The sequence below is a fragment of the Electrophorus electricus genome, chromosome 11 (assembly GCF_041902795.1).
Source record: "Electrophorus electricus isolate QZ-2024a chromosome 11, ASM4190279v1, whole genome shotgun sequence".
Classification (NCBI taxonomy): domain Eukaryota; kingdom Metazoa; phylum Chordata; class Actinopteri; order Gymnotiformes; family Gymnotidae; genus Electrophorus; species Electrophorus electricus.
Window position 1 is genome coordinate 24,170,001 of NC_137507.1, and position 16,169 is coordinate 24,186,169.

General features: G+C 48.6%; 1 protein-coding gene across 10 annotated transcripts in view; it reads left to right on the forward strand.

Annotated features, from left to right (window-relative positions):
• Positions 1-11,265, forward strand: part of tnk2b (tyrosine kinase, non-receptor, 2b) — a 47,606-nt gene extending 36,341 nt beyond the window's left edge. For 5 of the 10 annotated variants that reach the window (XM_081722918.1, XM_081722919.1, XM_081722917.1 and 2 more), the window contains 12 exons: positions 659-868; positions 2,735-2,887; positions 3,446-3,723; positions 3,913-4,039; positions 4,137-4,378; positions 4,769-4,963; positions 5,427-5,518; positions 5,785-5,829; positions 6,305-7,707; positions 8,002-8,097; positions 8,379-8,506; positions 8,731-9,264. In XM_081722918.1, the coding sequence (XP_081579044.1) occupies positions 659-868; positions 2,735-2,887; positions 3,446-3,723; positions 3,913-4,039; positions 4,137-4,378; positions 4,769-4,963; positions 5,427-5,518; positions 5,785-5,829; positions 6,305-7,707; positions 8,002-8,097; positions 8,379-8,506; positions 8,731-8,797 (3,036 nt within the window). In that variant the 3' untranslated portion in view covers positions 8,798-9,264. The other 5 variants (XR_014125894.1, XM_035527828.2, XM_081722915.1 and 2 more) reach the window with 5 other exon arrangements.
• Positions 11,266-16,169: the final 4,904 nt, after the last annotated feature.

Sequence of the window (16,169 nt, forward strand, 5' to 3'; positions counted from 1 at the left end):
TCCGGATCCTGTTCTACGCGGGCCGTCTATTTTCGACCCGTCTGTCAAAGGGCGCTTCTCTCAAGGCTGCAGCCGTGACCGTCTCAGAGCTCCTGTTAGTTCAGCCCCGAGCTGCCCTGGGGGGGGCCTTGCTCTGCCTGGAACCTTGCACATCTCAGATGGTGTAATGAATATACCGCTTTAACCTCAGAGCCATTCTCTAGGCTTGGCCTGTCTCTTGCTTCTCGATTTCAGTCTTGATTCTCCTTCCCTACCTCTCTCCATGTCTGTCTGTTTATCCACTTTTTTTTTTGCTAATATCATTCAGTGTTAGTATTTTGTTTGTATTATTCTTATGTATTTTGTTTAGTTTCCGCTCGCTTTCCTCTTTTTCCAAAACACGAGCTGGGTGTGTGAATGTATGTATAAATGTGTATAGTTATTTTCATGTTATGTTTCCATTATTTTGTCTACTTCATCTGTATGTAAATATTTGAAACCGCCAAAACATGGTGACGTGATATAGATTGCGACAAAGAAAAAAAGAAGAAAAGCCTTTGTGGATTTCCTGATGTGTCAAGTAATCTGAGTAAAGCGCACCGAACTGTATTGGCGCCCTGACATTGTTAAACGGAAGCTCGAGCGCCCTAATCCCGTCCCCCTCTCCTCCCGGCGGCAGGTGTTCAGCGGGAAGCGCCCGGACGGAGACTTCCAGCCGCCGCAGCCGGCCAGCACCTTCCGGAAGCCGTCGCCGCAGCCTGCGGAGGCCCAGCAGCAGGCGCTCACCTGCCTGATCGGCGAGAAGGAGCTGGCGCTGTGCGAGAAGCTCGGGGACGGCACCTTCGGCGTGGTCAAGCGCGGCGAGTGGCTGGCCCCCGGCGGAAAAGTGGTGAGGAGAGAGAGAGAGAGAGAGAGAGAGAGAGAGAGAGAGAGAGAGAGAGAGAGAGAGAGAGAGAGAGAGAGAGAGAGAGAGAGAGAGAGAGAGAGGGCAAAGGCCCTGGCAGCGAGACAGAGGACCGCTTTGTTGAGGGCCGTCAGGGGGCCGTGAAGGCCCTTGCAGATGCGCGATATGGCCGGCGTTCACAGGCTGGGGCGGGCGTGGGCTGCCGCAGAGCGCACGGCGGGAGCTCGCCTTTGGCAGGCTGGACAGAGAAACAACAGAGCTGCTGCATGTGCACTTCTCCACAGAGAGAAAGGCAACACACGGACTCCTTTTGTCTCGTTAAAACCAGATAGACGGAATCCCACACTGCCACCTGTCCTATCGGACGAGCACCTCCCAGTGGGCCAGGTCCGCGTTCGGTGATGGTAAGGCCGGTCGTACGCTAAAGGACCGAGCGCGTGACTGGAATTGTTTGTCTGGAAAAACTGGTGACGTGGGCAGGTAAACTTTCTGATCCCGCTTCGAGATGCCTCGCCATCTTTTCAGACGTGTTTGCTTTTTGAAGCTGAAAACGATAGCGAATCTGAGATGTTATCATCCAGTGAAGTGTTTCTCAACCCAGACGCACCTCCCATTCTGCCTGTGTCAGGCTGCTTGGAACAATGAGCACACGGAGCAGCAGGAGCAGGGCAAAAATGTGGCTTGTCTGGTGGGCCTTGACGCTCGTTTACAGAACGGCACATTTAACAGAATGACAAGAAATTCTCCTCTTCCGTAAACATGTTGGGATTTTGAAAGGAATATAAGTATATTCTAAGCTAAAGTGTATTCAGATCCGAACAGCCAGGGTGTGGATAGATGTTTCATTTCAGCAGCCGTCGCTGTATCACTCCGTTTGTGAGGCCAGAGCCTCCTCTCACTCATCCTTCCTGTCCCTGAGACACAAGCCCCATGCTGGGAGCCAGCTGTGTTCCTCAGAGGGGACCGCTGGGACACCCGGGGGCTGGAAAGACCTGATTCAGGGTCAGCGGTCATGCGAACTGAGCTGGGGGCTGCGTGCGTGCGTGTGCGTACGTGTGTGTGTGTGTACGCGTGTGTGTGTGTGTGTGTGTGTATACGCGTGTGTGTGTGTGTGTGTGTGTGTGTGTAAAGGAGGCTTCTAAAGCAGGGGGCAGGATAGGAGCATGCTTTTCCGTTCAGGCCATCTGCACCGGTCTGCAGTTGCACCTGTGACACATGGCCAGAGAGAAGATGCCTCCAGCTTATAGTGTCATATTTTACAGTGTATGTCTGTAGCACTAATCCAAGGCTTCGTAGCTAGAATGACAGATTTGTGCGGCTTAGCTGATCTAAATTTGTTACACGTATATGTCTCATATTAATTAAGGCAGGTCGTGTTCTAGAATATTTTTTGAGGACTTCCGTGCTATGCGTGTAATCCCAGTGCTGGAGAGCAGCGGTGTCGCTGAAACCCTCTGTGGGGATCATTTTGGCACTTTAGCAGAATTTTGTAGGTGGAGGGCGAAACAAATCAGGTGAGGTTTTTTGTTTTGGGTCACTACTGGCTTCAGGTTTTTGTGTCTCGGTTTGGTATGTGGACCAGAGTTGCCCTGACGACGTCAGTTTGGTCTCATTTTAGTCTCACTGTTGGCTTTGCCGTTTGAAATTGGACTCCTTTTGGTCTTATTCTGGCTTTAAATGCAACTTTGGTTTAGTGTTTTGGTTTAGTCTTTTTTTGTCTCAATATGATCTCATTCTGTTCTCTGTTTTGTGTGTGTGTGTGTGTGGGTGTGTGTATGTGTGTGTGTGTGTGTGTGTGTGTGTGTGTGTGTGTGTGTGTGTGCGTGCGTGTCTGTGTGTCTCTCTCTCCAGATGAATGTTGCAGTAAAGTGTCTGAAGACAGATGTACTGAACCAGCCAGACGCTCTGGATGATTTCATCTGTGAAGTCAATGCCATGCACTCCCTCGACCACCAGAACCTCATTCGCCTTTATGGAGTTGTGCTTACACACCCCATGAAGATGGTAAGTGTGTGTGTGTGTGCGTGCGCGTGTGTGTGTATGTGTGGAAGGTACTCTCACTGAAGTTTCAAGGCCTTCAGATGTGAGGGAGTGCAATAAAACTTGAACCTAGAATTTGCAAGCTCACTCCTCATTACCTGCCTGCCCTGCCTGTTTCACTCATGCCTGACAGGCAAGTGTTGTTCTTCACTTACTCCAAATAGGCAAAGTTCTGAGTGGCAGTTGTTTTTCTAGTCATCCTTAAAGTAAACCTTAAATGGTTTTGACTTTCCACTACATGGTTCCGTGTTTGATGTTTGCCATCTTACTCCATGGCTTATGCTTTTCTTGTCCATGATCTCTCTCTCTCTCTGTCTCTCTCTCTCTCTCGCTCCCTCTCTCTCTCTCTCTTGCTCCCTCTCTCTCCCTCCCTCTCTCTCTCTCTCTCTCGCTCTCTCTCTCTCTCTCTCTCTCTCTCTCCCCCTCCCCCTGCTCATGTCTTTCCTGTCTTACACTCTTGTGCAATTCTCTGCATTGCTGCGTGCGCATTTCCTCTCCTCTCGCGCGCTCCCTCCTTCTCAGGTGACGGAGCTGGCTCCCCTCGGCTCCCTGCTGGACCGCTTGCGGAAGAACCAGGGCCACTTCCTTATCTCCACCTTGTGCCAGTATGCCATCCAGATTGCCAACGGCATGGCCTACCTGGAGTCCAAACGCTTCATCCACCGCGACCTGGCCGCCCGCAACATCCTGCTGGCCTCCAGCGAGCAGGTCAAGATCGGGGACTTCGGCCTGATGAGGGCGCTGCCCAAGAACGACGATCACTACGTCATGCAGGAGCACCGCAAAGTCCCCTTCGCCTGGTGAGGGAGCGGGGAGAGGGATGGAGGGAGGGATGAAGGGATGGAGACTTATAGACCTATTCTAGGTAATTCTTCTCTAATAAAATGAGTTCTTCATCTGAATCAATAAACTCTTATCTCATCATGGGTTTCCTAATCTCTTTTATGTTACTGTGTGTGTGTGTGTGTGTGTGTGTGTGTGTCTCTCAGGTGTGCCCCAGAGAGTTTGAAGACGCGCACCTTTTCCCATGCCACTGACACGTGGATGTTTGGGGTGACGCTGTGGGAGATGTGCACCTATGGCCAGGAGCCGTGGCTGGGCCTCAACGGCAGTCAGGTGACCACGACCCTCTACACCCCCCCCCCCCCCCCCAAGCCTCCCACCCGACACGCAAGTCAGGTTAGGGTTAACCAGCGGCCGTGTGCTTGCTCAGATCCTCCACAAGATCGACAAGGAGGGCGAGCGGCTGGCCAAGCCCGAGGACTGCCCACAGGACGTCTACAACGTCATGCTGCAGTGCTGGGCGCAGAAACCCGACGACAGGCCCACCTTCCTGGCGCTGCGGGAGTTCCTGGTGGAGACCATGCCCACCGACATGAGGGCGCTGCAGGACTTCGACGAGCCCGACAAGCTGCACATCCAGATGAACGACGTCATCACCATCATTGAGGGCAGGTGTGGCATCAGGAAGATTCCGAACTAAAAAACGTCCCACCTTTTTTCACTGTGAAAATAGACCATCTCTTTAGTCCTAGCTGGGAATTCGACTTATCTATGGTTAAAGAGATCAGATGAAAGGGCTTTTAGAGGAGATATTTTGTTGATTGATACATTTACTCTTCATAATGCTGAATAAACTTCTTGCAAGTTGTTATGAATAACACAATTCTTAAATCTTCTTTAAATTAGACCCCTGTGGGTTAGTCAAACTAAGACTTCAGACAGTCGGGGCTAAACCTCATTCCCCTGTTTAGTCTGTCTGATTGCCTGTCAGGTGGGGTTAGAAACCGCGTTTGGCCCCTCCTGCTCTAACTCCGCCTGCCCGCTCCTCCCACCCCACCGCAGGGCGGAGAACTACTGGTGGCGCGGGCAGAACAAGCGCACCCTGCAGGTGGGGCAGTTCCCCCGCAACACCGTCACGTCCGTGGCGGGCCTGTCGGCGCACGACATCAGCCGCCCCCTGAAGAACAGCTTCATCCACACGGGCCACGGCGACACCGACCCGGAGCGCTGCTGGGGACGGCCGGACCGCATCGACGAGTAAGACGAGCTCGCCATCCCCGCCGGAACGCTGCGTCGACTCTCCCGAACGCTGTAGGGTGAAAGTTCACAAGAGCGTGTCGGAGAAGCGTGCGCGCTTGGGATTTCACATATTTAAGCAACTTCTCTGCCTACAGTGCTAGGTTCTGACAGAGCAAGTGTGGTGGGTCTTGTAGATTGTGATTGAAAAAAGTTCATTCTGCAGTTATAACTACCTTGCCAGGGACGGGGCGAGCATTTAAAAAGCTTTTGAAAGCAACTAACAACAAGCGCCTCATACTCTACTTATACTCAGCCCGTGTGCTTTTACCGTCCTCCACAAGGGGGCAGTGGGGTGCAACTCTTTGACTCGCGTGTTCTTTGACTCCCGTTTTCTTCTGAATTCTCGTTCTCACAAGCTGTAGACCGCTTTCCATCCGGAGGACTGTCGAAGGCTGATTGTGCCGTCTTCTGCTCTTTGCAGTCTGTATCTGGGGAATCCCATGGACCCTCCGGATGTGCTCGGGGTTGATCTGAGTGCTCCCAGACCCACACAGCTCCCTGGGCGAGCTAAGAGTGAGTGCTCTGTATCCGTGGCCTCCGCCTGGCGCGCTGCTCATGCTCTTTGCTGCTTTTCTTTTCTGCTTTTTAACCCTCCTTAACTTTTTCATCTTTTCTTTCTTTTCTCTCTCCAACCTGCTCGCTCCTTTGATGTTCTCTTTCTCTTTCTGTTTCTTGCTCTCTTGGTCTCCCCTTCCTCACTCCCTCTCTATCTGGCCTAATCCTTGATTCTCTCTCTCGCTTCCTCTTTCACCCCCACACCCCCGGGTCTTGTTACGCAGAGGAGCCTCCCCCTCGGCCCCCTCAGCCGATCGTGCTCATCAAGAGTAAGTGTGGCCCCCTCTGCGCCTCCTCATTCTTCTGCCTCCCTCCTGCCGCCCTCATTCTACCGCCTCGCTCCTACCACACCTCCCTTCTCTGTCGCGGTCTTCGCACCTTCCTCTTTCCATACCGCCCCCCCCCCCCCCCCCCCCCGAACGTCTCTGCTCTCTCTGCACTAGTCCACAAATTTGTGGGAATCTCTGTGACTCTCGACTGTTTTTACATATAAAAGTCTTTCTCGAGCCCAGGAGCACGTCTGGGAGATTCAGGTGTGCTCAGACAGACATCTGCTGGAGCGAGCGGTTTAGATGACTCTGATTGGTGGAATGACTGGCACTCACAAACAAGGCACCTGTTTGGCATTAGTAAACAATTTAGTCATGATGTCCTTCGTACGAACGTGTTGCAAAATAATCAATTCAAAATCTCCTTTGACATTTAAGGTGGACCTCATAATTTTGTGTCTGTGTACATCTTTAGAGCCACCCTACGATCCCGTTACTGAAGACGAGGACCCTACTTCCTTTGGCCTGAGGAGACTCTCTTTGAGGAAGGCCAGCATGAAGGGCCTGAAACTGAAGCCGTCCACCTGGGTCGCAGCCACGAAGCTGGGTGACCGGTCTGTCTACGGCCTCCGGACACCAGGGGGCAGCACCCCCACTGAGGTCTCTCTCATAGACTTTGGAGAGGAGACCCCCTCAATGACCCCCTCCCCCATGGCGGAGATTCCTACCCTCGCCAGACTTGCTATGGAGGCGGAGAATATCATGGACAGAACTCCGCCCCAGAGTCCCTCCCGCTCTCTGCCCCGCCCACTTCACCCCACCCCAGTGGTGGACTGGGACTCCAGACCACTCCCTCCTCCCCCAGCCTACGACGATGTAGCACAAGACGAGGACGACATCGAGGTGTGCTCGATCAACAGCGCCGAGCGAGCGCCCGATGAGCCAGGCTCCCCATGCGGCCCCTGCAGCCCAGCAGGCGAGGATCGGCCTCGCGTGGAGGACAACCTGTTCCTCCCCAGCCAGCAGATCCACTCCTGCACCTTCTCCCAGTCAGCCGAGATCTTCCAGGAGCTCCAGCAGGAGTGCATGCGCCGCCTCCGCGTCCCCAGCGTGAGCTGCCCAAGCCCGAGCCCCGAGCCGTACCACCACATCGTGCTCTCTGCCTGCGAGGACAAGCCCCAGGTTCCACCCCGCGTGCCCATCCCGCCCCGCCCCCCGAAGAGTACGGCCGGCGAGTACGCCCGCTGGTCCGGGGACCTGTCCCCGGTGTTCGGGGGCGAGGACGAAAGGGAGAGGCCTCCCCGTATCCCCCCGCGGGACCCCCTCTCCCAGCCAGGCTCGCGTACGCCCAGCCCCCACGTGGGGTCGCCACAAGGCCGTACCACCTACTGCACCTCCGCCCCCATCTACGGCTCCGCGTACCTCTCCACCTCCCCGGGCAAGCTCATGCCCACCACACAGAGTTTCGCCTCAGACCCCAAGTACGCCGCACCCAAGGTCATCCAAGCACAGGGAAAGGACAAGGAGCCGGCCAAGGGGCCCTGCATTCTGCCCATCGTCCGGGATGGCAAGAAGGTAAGCAACACGCACTACTACCTCCTGCCCGAGAGGCCTCCATACCTGGACCGCTACGACAGGTTCTTCAGGGAGGCGGACACCGGCAAGGCCGAGGAAAGGAGGCCCATCAACACGGCCACCGTCCGACCCATGGTGCAGCAGCACCAGCAGGGGGAGCTCAAATCCAACTTCTCCTCCAACAACAACAGCAACGTGACTGGTTTTGTGGTCAAAGGGGCCAACAAGAGCCTGGCCAGGGTGAGCGTTGACGGTTCAGTGAGCAGGGCTGAAGGAGCCTGCACTTCTGACAGAGTCAGACTGGTGAGTAGCTGCAGATGGAAAGGGGAATTTATTCAGAACACGTGTCTGATAGAATTAAAAACATTTTCTCCACATATAGTGGGAACATGCTGTAGCGTAACTGTAATGCAGACTAATAATCATTGGCCAGTAGAGGGCAGCAAAGAGCAGACAGGCTCACCCGCCAGCACTTTCCAGTCGCGGCGTTCCGAGGTCGTCACAGCGCTGTTCTGCGACACCCGCCTGCGCTTTCCCGGTATGGGGGGGGGTCCGTGGCCGTCTCAGCGTTCTGACGCGCGAGCCCGCTCTGTGCAGGTGCAGGAGGCAGTACACGGGGTGACGACAGAAGAGTGTCGGGAGGCCCTGCACAACCACAGCTGGAACGTGCAGAAGGCTGTGCACCATCTGAAGGTGGGTGCTGTTCATCACCGTACTTTAACGCCTGAAATGGTTCAATAGTTCATTTGAGTCAATGCAAAGCTCTTTAAAACCCCGGGGTAATAAATGGCAGCAAATCCACGGGATTCTGCCTCTACATTATATCGTTTGATGCATGGACTCTAAAGTCTATATTTTCAAACGAGACAGTGTAACAATAGTTCTCGCTCTTGGCTTTTGCTGTCTCTCTTCATTTTCTTTCACCTTCTGTCCCTCTCTCACTTTGCACCATCCATCTCGTCCTCTTACTCCAGGTGGAGCAGCTCTTCTGCCTGGGTCTGAAGACCAGGGTGGAGTGCCATAAGATTCTGGAGACATGTGACTGGAACCTGGAGCTGGCCAGCACTCAGCTCTTAGACTCTTACGGCTCGGTGAAACAGAGGTAGGCCAGTTTTCAAGTGCTTCCCTCAGTACTTCCACTGTTTTGGTGCCACACATTTACACAGCCATGCCCTGAAACCACCCCCCCCCCCAAGCTTTTTTTCACAAGTTTCAAAAACTTGTGCACGGGCACATTTGCAGATTTGCTATTATATGTGACCTAACATGCTCTTTCTTTTTTTTTCTATCCTTTAAAAAAAAAAAAAAAAAAAACAACCCTCACAGCCTGTACATTTATTTTCCAAAGTGCATTCTAATCGTTCACTATCACCAGGGACCATATTTTGAGTAGCAAAATCAGCCCCTTCCACCGAGCAGGACTAAATGAAAGTGAAAAGAGTGCTTATGTTAAGTATGCAGAGGAGGGCTTATCAGGGCAAAAGCACGATTAGTTCCACATGACTTTTTCGTGTGCCCCCTTAGAGGCTCTGCCGTGTTCCTCCTGTTTCTCCTCTCCACTTTAGTACTCATTCACCATCTGCTCTTCAGCACTGCGCTGATTGCCAAGCAGGACTTGTCCACCAAAAAACAAATACTAAAAGTCAGTTTCCTTCAAAGATAACAGTAAAACTGGCAGTTAAAAAAGGAAGAAAGAATCTTTTCAGATATTTTACATTTCGTGGCCTTTGTGCAATGCACTACAAAAAAAGTAACACGTTCCTTTATTTTTTTTATTATTTTACTGGTTCTCATGAGGGCTGTACACCATTTGTGCTCGATGGGAACCGACGAGCAATGAAGCCAAAAGTGATTTCCCTGTTTTAACAGGCGGTGAGGAAGAGGGGTGGGGGGCCCTTCCTACTCCTCAGAGACTCAGCGTGTTCTCAGTGAGGCGCGCGAGGCTGGAGGTGGAGGATCCCTTTCGCTGCCACGTGACCGCTCACTTCTGCTATAACAAGAGAGTGAGTGACTGCCCTCATGCCCAATCGTGACTGAGCAAGTTCATCTAGAACCCTTCACGCAGTGCACAGCTGAGTACGGAGCTCCGAGTCCCAACAGTCTCCGTATCTGCTGCGGAGTAGAAAAGTATAGAAACCAAGATGCTGCTGGTTCATTCTTGTGGACTCTTATTTTTTTATTTGACAAAATGTTTTATTTGATAAATACAGAACAGACAATCAGATGGAGGGTTATACGTTTGTTTCAGATGTTAAATGTGTTTGTTTTTTTTTCATGTTGGTTGACTGCAAAAGAGAAAGTTTATTGACATGTAAATTAAGTATGAATGTTTTTTGGCTTTTTTTCCCGGCGACGTTTAATCGTCCAAAACCATCGTGCTGACGTTCCGTCATTTCCCACAGTGCTGTTTTGAGGTAGACTGCTCCCTCTTTCTGTGATGCGTGGAAAATCCTGCCCCCGACTGGCTGTTGAGTCATCACCAGCGTCGCATTGCCCGCAGATGTAGAGGTCACTCCCTGCACCACACAGTCATGATGATGCCCTCACTGAGCAGCAAGTCACTTTGTGGAGGAGAGAACTTAATCTTCCAAGTCTGGAAATGCAGTCACTCGCCTTTCTGATGGGCTGCCAGTGAAACATGACACACTAGCACAGCTGAGAAATGTATGCAGTGTGTTAACCAGGTCCACAACACGAGGAGCCCAGTTTAAAACTACAAACCTGAAAGCACAGTATTGACCAGCCAAAGTACAAACAGCTAATGGAGAAGGTCCATTGTTTTTATATCTTCTGCTCAGCTGTCCCATGTAAGCAATAAACAATGGCCTTAATTTTTCTTGGCTAATAGTGCAAGAATGAAACAATTTAAATGCTCAGAGGATCAGGGAATCCTCTGGGGAGGGAAGTGAGCAGCACATCCTGTAACAAAGTTTTTCCATAGTTCCATTGAACTATGCCCTACACTTTATAGAGCAGTGTATTTAATTTCTGCTTTAACAATTGCTTCAGTCCAAAACCAATTTCCAAACGAGCCGAAGTCCTGAAAGCGGTAGACCCAACGGAAGACCAACCATGGTGTGAAGCTTTTTCAGCTAGAGCTGATCTAACAAGTTACTGCAGCAGTTATTGAAAAGCGAGCCCAATCTAACCAGTATCAGGGACTGCTGTCATAGACACACAAGCCTCGCAGCAGTTGCATGCAGGTATCTTCCAGCGAACAGCTCATCATTCAGTCCCGCGGTTCCCAAACGAAGGGCTAAATTCCTTTCATCCGCAGTGTACCACGCTTATGCTCCGCGAACACACGGTTTAGTGGGTGTTGTGTAGATCAGTCTCCAAACCCTGAGGCCTAGGTTGATGAGCTCTTGATATGCCTACCTCTTGGCACCTTGTCTGACTGAGGTGGGGTTCTCTGTGACCCCCGAACCCCAGCAGTGTTGGGTTCTCCTCGATCTCCTGGCCGGACCAGTCCATGCAGCCTCCAGAGGTGATACCCTCCATGGTGTCGCTGAACAACCATACTGATGCTTCCAGCTCAAAGAAAGCCAGTGGGACTATCATCTGAGCGTGCAGTCAACCATGAAACCCTGTAACAGAGTTGATACTTTATGCTGTAGCGGTAGGCCTGAAAACCACATTGTGGTATTACCCAATTCTCTTGCCCTCTATTCCAGTTTATATTGAACTGTTCTCTGTCATCCTGTCCATCATGTTTGTACATGCCAAACACTGTCTGTTTGTTCCTGTTCCCTGAATGACTGTTTAGATTAGAGCCTTGGTGTTTAAACCCTCTTAGGGGTGTGTGTATGTGTATGTGTGCGTAAAATGTATGTATTTTTTATTAAAAACAACTATTTTTAATCTTTTTGCTGTGATCTCGTCTTTATCTTTTCTTTGGAAAGCTTGAGTAGCCATCCATGGTTCTGGCAAAAATCCAGCAGAAAGTTTCACATTTTGCAGACGACTCCCCCCATAATGGCCCCATAATTTCAGATTTTGACTAATTCTATAGCAATGGATGCTATATAAAAAGCAGGATTTTGTGGATGATGCAGGAAAAATCACTTTTTTATGAATTTTGTGAATTTCAAATGTCTCATTTCATATAGGCACTGCACTTTTTAAAAGAAAAATAGCTTTCCATAAACAAAACAACTGAGTGCATAGATCGCCTAAGAAGGACGAGTGAGACGAAATGCTCGGCTGACACCTCTGCCTCCGCTAAAGTGAGTTGTTTAGCAGCGTACGGCTGAGCGAACGCGTATTTGCCTTGAAAACGGCCAAGTAATAAGTTAGTGTTGCTGCTTCGGAGTGTTTTTTTCTGACTGATGGTAGCTGTCAAACGGGCCGGTGGAGATGACTCAACCGGAGCGCAGTAGTGCTGTGTTCACCGGCTGTTGAAAGAGGCCAGTGTGCTGATGGCTGCCTGTTCGCTGCTCGACCGGGCGCGCACAGCCTTGACCCTTTCACTCTCGATTTCTACTACCGTTTCATCGTACCAGCGGTCTAGAACACCAGACTGTGTCTTTATCCCTACCAGACCAGTCACACTTCATCCACATGCTTGTTTTCTTTGCGCCAGTCTCCCAGTTCCGTTTGTGTGTTGAATCCACTGTCCCATTTATCAAATTAGTTCTCTCTGTCTCTCTCTCTGTACTTTTCTTTCTCATGCAACCAAGTTTGATTTTAATCTGTCCCGTTATCCTTTCTCTTTTTTTTTTTTGTGCCAGTGACTCTGAATGTGACATCAACTGTTGGTTATCTAGTACAGTGCAACTTCATAATCTTCGCTTGCACCCAGAACTCCTTATTGGCCCTGCTGATATACTAAAAATGGTAAAATCCTAAACTATAAAATTATTGCTAGCACATTATTTTCTCTCTCTTTGTGTGTGTGTAACAAATTTAAGTAGGGTGTAATTTGCTAGTGTCTGCTTTGCATTAAAATAAGCACTGCGAGACAACCGGGTGTACTAGATTAAAAAAACAAAGTGCACTGCACACATTTTTTTGCACCTCACACTCAGCTAAGTCTGCAGTAAGCATGTATCAACTCGCATACTGATTACTTTCACACCATGAGAACGTTCTGACATAAAACACAAAGTAACTGAGCTTAATAGAGGGAGCATGCAGCACATCAACAGATTATGAGATAATGAGGTTTAAAAAAGGCTTTACATAAATTAGGAACTCACTTAAGTGCGGATAAACAGCCGATTAAAAAAAAAAAAAAAATTTGCTTAATATTTATTTACTTTCCCTGTCTTTGTGCTCTTTACAAAGGCATTAAAATCATTGACAGCCATGGCTTCTATTTGCTAGCACACCATGTTCCCTTACACCCACATGACATAACATTACTGCACAAAAACCCTCCTTGGGTACACTTCCCTATTGTGTACTCCTCTGTGGACCTGCAAAGGCGGAGGCACCCTGGTGACTTTAGTTAGTGCTGTGAGTATTTCTATTTCTGCTCGAGGATGGAGTATTCAACTTAGTCTAAAATGAGCTGACATGGTTCCTTCAGAATACATTGGTTAAAATGGATCTCATTGGTTGTGTAGAAAAATGTCACGAGGTGTAACACATCTGGATGGCTGCTCGCACATCTGTTGCAGCAACTCTCTGTCAGATTACGGTCAGATCTAATCAGATCTAATCAGCAAGTGTTTTATGATGTCTAAATTAATTTGCTTTATTAGAAGAAAAAAAAGTATCCATAATGTAGGGCATCTGTGGGGTTTCAATTGACTTGGTAGACTTGGATCGTTAATGTTGCATGCTGTTGTTATATGCATTTTCGATCTTTCAGCTTTGTGGATGAAATCCTCAAAGCAGATTCAGTGGATGTTTTTAGTTTAGCTACTTACTGGAAGTTGGATACTGCTGGGTCAGCAGTGTACCCGTCATCGCACGTGTGCAGAAACTGGCACACGTTTATATAAAGTATTTCAAAGGTTTTATTTCTAATGTTGTCATTAGCCCTGCTGTAGACCCACATATGCTGAGAGGGATATGTCTGACTGACTCGGAAGCTGGACTTGAGCAGTGCTTAGAACCAGATGCTTTTATCTGCTGGATGTCAGTGTTGCTGGACATCATCACAGCCTATGCAACCGATGTGGTTTGACATGTGGACCATTGAACAATGGCAGACGGTGATCCAGGCTTCTCATCAACCAGCTCAGCAAACCTCTGATTGATACATCCACATCCAGCCTGTAATGAAGATGAGGAGTCCCTGCATGGCCCTCCCAAACTGCCCCCCCCCCACACACACACACCCACATGGGCCCTGGCAGATCATGAGAGAGCTGTGAGTGTGTTTTGCTTTATAGTTGGTGTTCTTATTTTCTTTTGATCTGGAGCTCCAGAATTAACTGGGGGTTCTTCTCTGACTAATGATCATCAATTCAATTCTTCTCTGACTAATGATCATCAGCAACTCTTTCACATGGAAATGACTTTAATTCCTTTTGGACACAACCAAAACAAACTATTTTACTTTGCAAAGTTTTGCTACTGAATACTAAAACCCACACAAAATCCCCCACATGCAAATGTAATTGCGCGGGAAAAAAAACTGATAACAACCTTGTCTTCAGTACACTCTACACTTCTGGTGATCGCCAAGAACAGGAACCAGATCTGCTGGGTGGATGATTATGGGTTAAGATAACTAGGATCCGGGTATTCGCTTGGTGGATGGATCATGCTCGTTATGAGCTCCATTTTCCTTCTCCACCTCTTGCAGCAGCTTCTCCTCCGAGAGTGTGTCAATATGCCAACCTCGGCACTTTCTCCCTGGGGCCACAAGAGGCCGCAGCAGGCGGTGGGCGACTTGGCTGTAATTAAAACATCGCTCTGGAGCCCTGGTACGTGCTCCACATAGGTGGGTGTCATCAACGTATCACAGTGAAGATACTCTACTGGGCATCTCATATTGATGCCCTTGCTGCTATCCTGCTGCCTTGCTACAGTTATAACAGTGAGCCTAAATGATCATGCCAGGATGGGCTCGCTATTTGTGTGGGCCATTTTTGTTTGGTACTGTAAGATTGATATTGGTTTTCTACCTATGTGTACTGTCCACAGGAGACACCCAGACTTGTAAAAAAAAAAGCAAAAAGAACTATATATGTACTTACATTCATTTCAAATAAGTCAGTTAACTATTTTTCTTTCTTTTTTATTTTAATTTTCACTGAAGTGGATAAACTATAACCCAGATTCACACTCTTCTAGCCTCGTGCCTTTCAGAGCAGTCCTCTAGTCTTAATCTCAGTACTTATTTTTGCCTTGTTATGGATCTGGCAAACCCAGGTCAGGATGAAGGGTGCAAGTAACATATTAAATGATGTTTGCTATTAAATGATTCCAAATCTTTTGAAGAAATATTAAACTGTGGTCACCCTACTGCTGCTCCGTCAGTCTAGTGTCAAATGAATTCTTGGATCGCAACCTCAGATGCCACCTCTTCCTCCTAACGATTTCCATTACTCTGTTGTGGATTTCCACACTACTGGTTTGTGCGCTGTCAATAAATGACTAAAGCCGATCAATGCGGCAGTAAAGCACTGGACGGATTTAAGGGTAGATCGAAGTCTCTGCAGGATGAACCGCCCACACTTCATGCTGGATGTCAACTGCCATCATTGTCCTGAAATAAATGACCTGCGTGTACAAATGCAAAGCGCTGATTTCTGCAGGTAACGATCGGTAATGACTGGTCTGATGTGGTGTCCCTGAAATGCCTGAAGAATTTAGCAAAAGGAGCAACTTGGGGAGATTGGCCTTAGAGGTTTTGGAAGTTCTTAACCTTGAAAGGCCAATGGACTACACACACGTGCCCCTCACAGAGAGCAGCCGTGGAGCACAGAGTGAGTGGGTAGTAGGAGGGCAGAACTTCCTGATTGACATTTGCCACGAGAGACTTAAGTAACAAAAATTGCTCAAGTTAAATGATAAAATGGGAAATTAACCAAAATTAGTAAATGATAAATAAGACAAATAATAAATATAATTAATGTTAAATGAGGCTGGTAACAAAGTGATTTGAGTTAAATGATAAATGGCACAAGATATAATGCAGCACTGTAGCGTTCAGTTCATATTCATTTTATTCTCATACTTATTTCAATCCTCCCTGTTGAGTGCTAAAACATTTGATAAACACATTTTAGCAAATCAACTTTTCTAATTCTAACAGTTGCAGTCAAATCAAATACATTTATCACTCAAATTGTCAAGTCACACTAATTTTAATTCACATGTATTTTTATCACTGATTTTAAGCATTTCATATTTGTAACCTCCATCGCTCATACTGTAAGACCTGCTCCAGAGGGTCCTCTGTTGTTGTAACAGCCCTCACTACAATTCCTATCCACCCCTGCATGTTGTAAAAAGTAGCTGGAGGATTGTTGGGCATTTCTTAAGCAACATGACATTAGAAGGTCGCTATGTTCTGGAAGAGGATGTACATAAGATACCTTTTGCTGCAGCTGCTGCAGTTCTTATGTAAGTAAGTAAAAAAGAAAAGCAAGCAGCCCTATTTAATGTGATCAGTGGATTCTGCTGATATCATCTCTCACATCCTCATTATAGTCGCTCATATTCTCATTCTCGTCTCTCGCACTCTCATTCCGTATTCGCTGTGACATGCAGTGTCGCCTTTTTGATTACCAAAATGGCAATTACAAGAAATGCTGTAGACATGGCCTAACCTCAGGGGAACATGTTCCAGCTAACTCCATAATGGA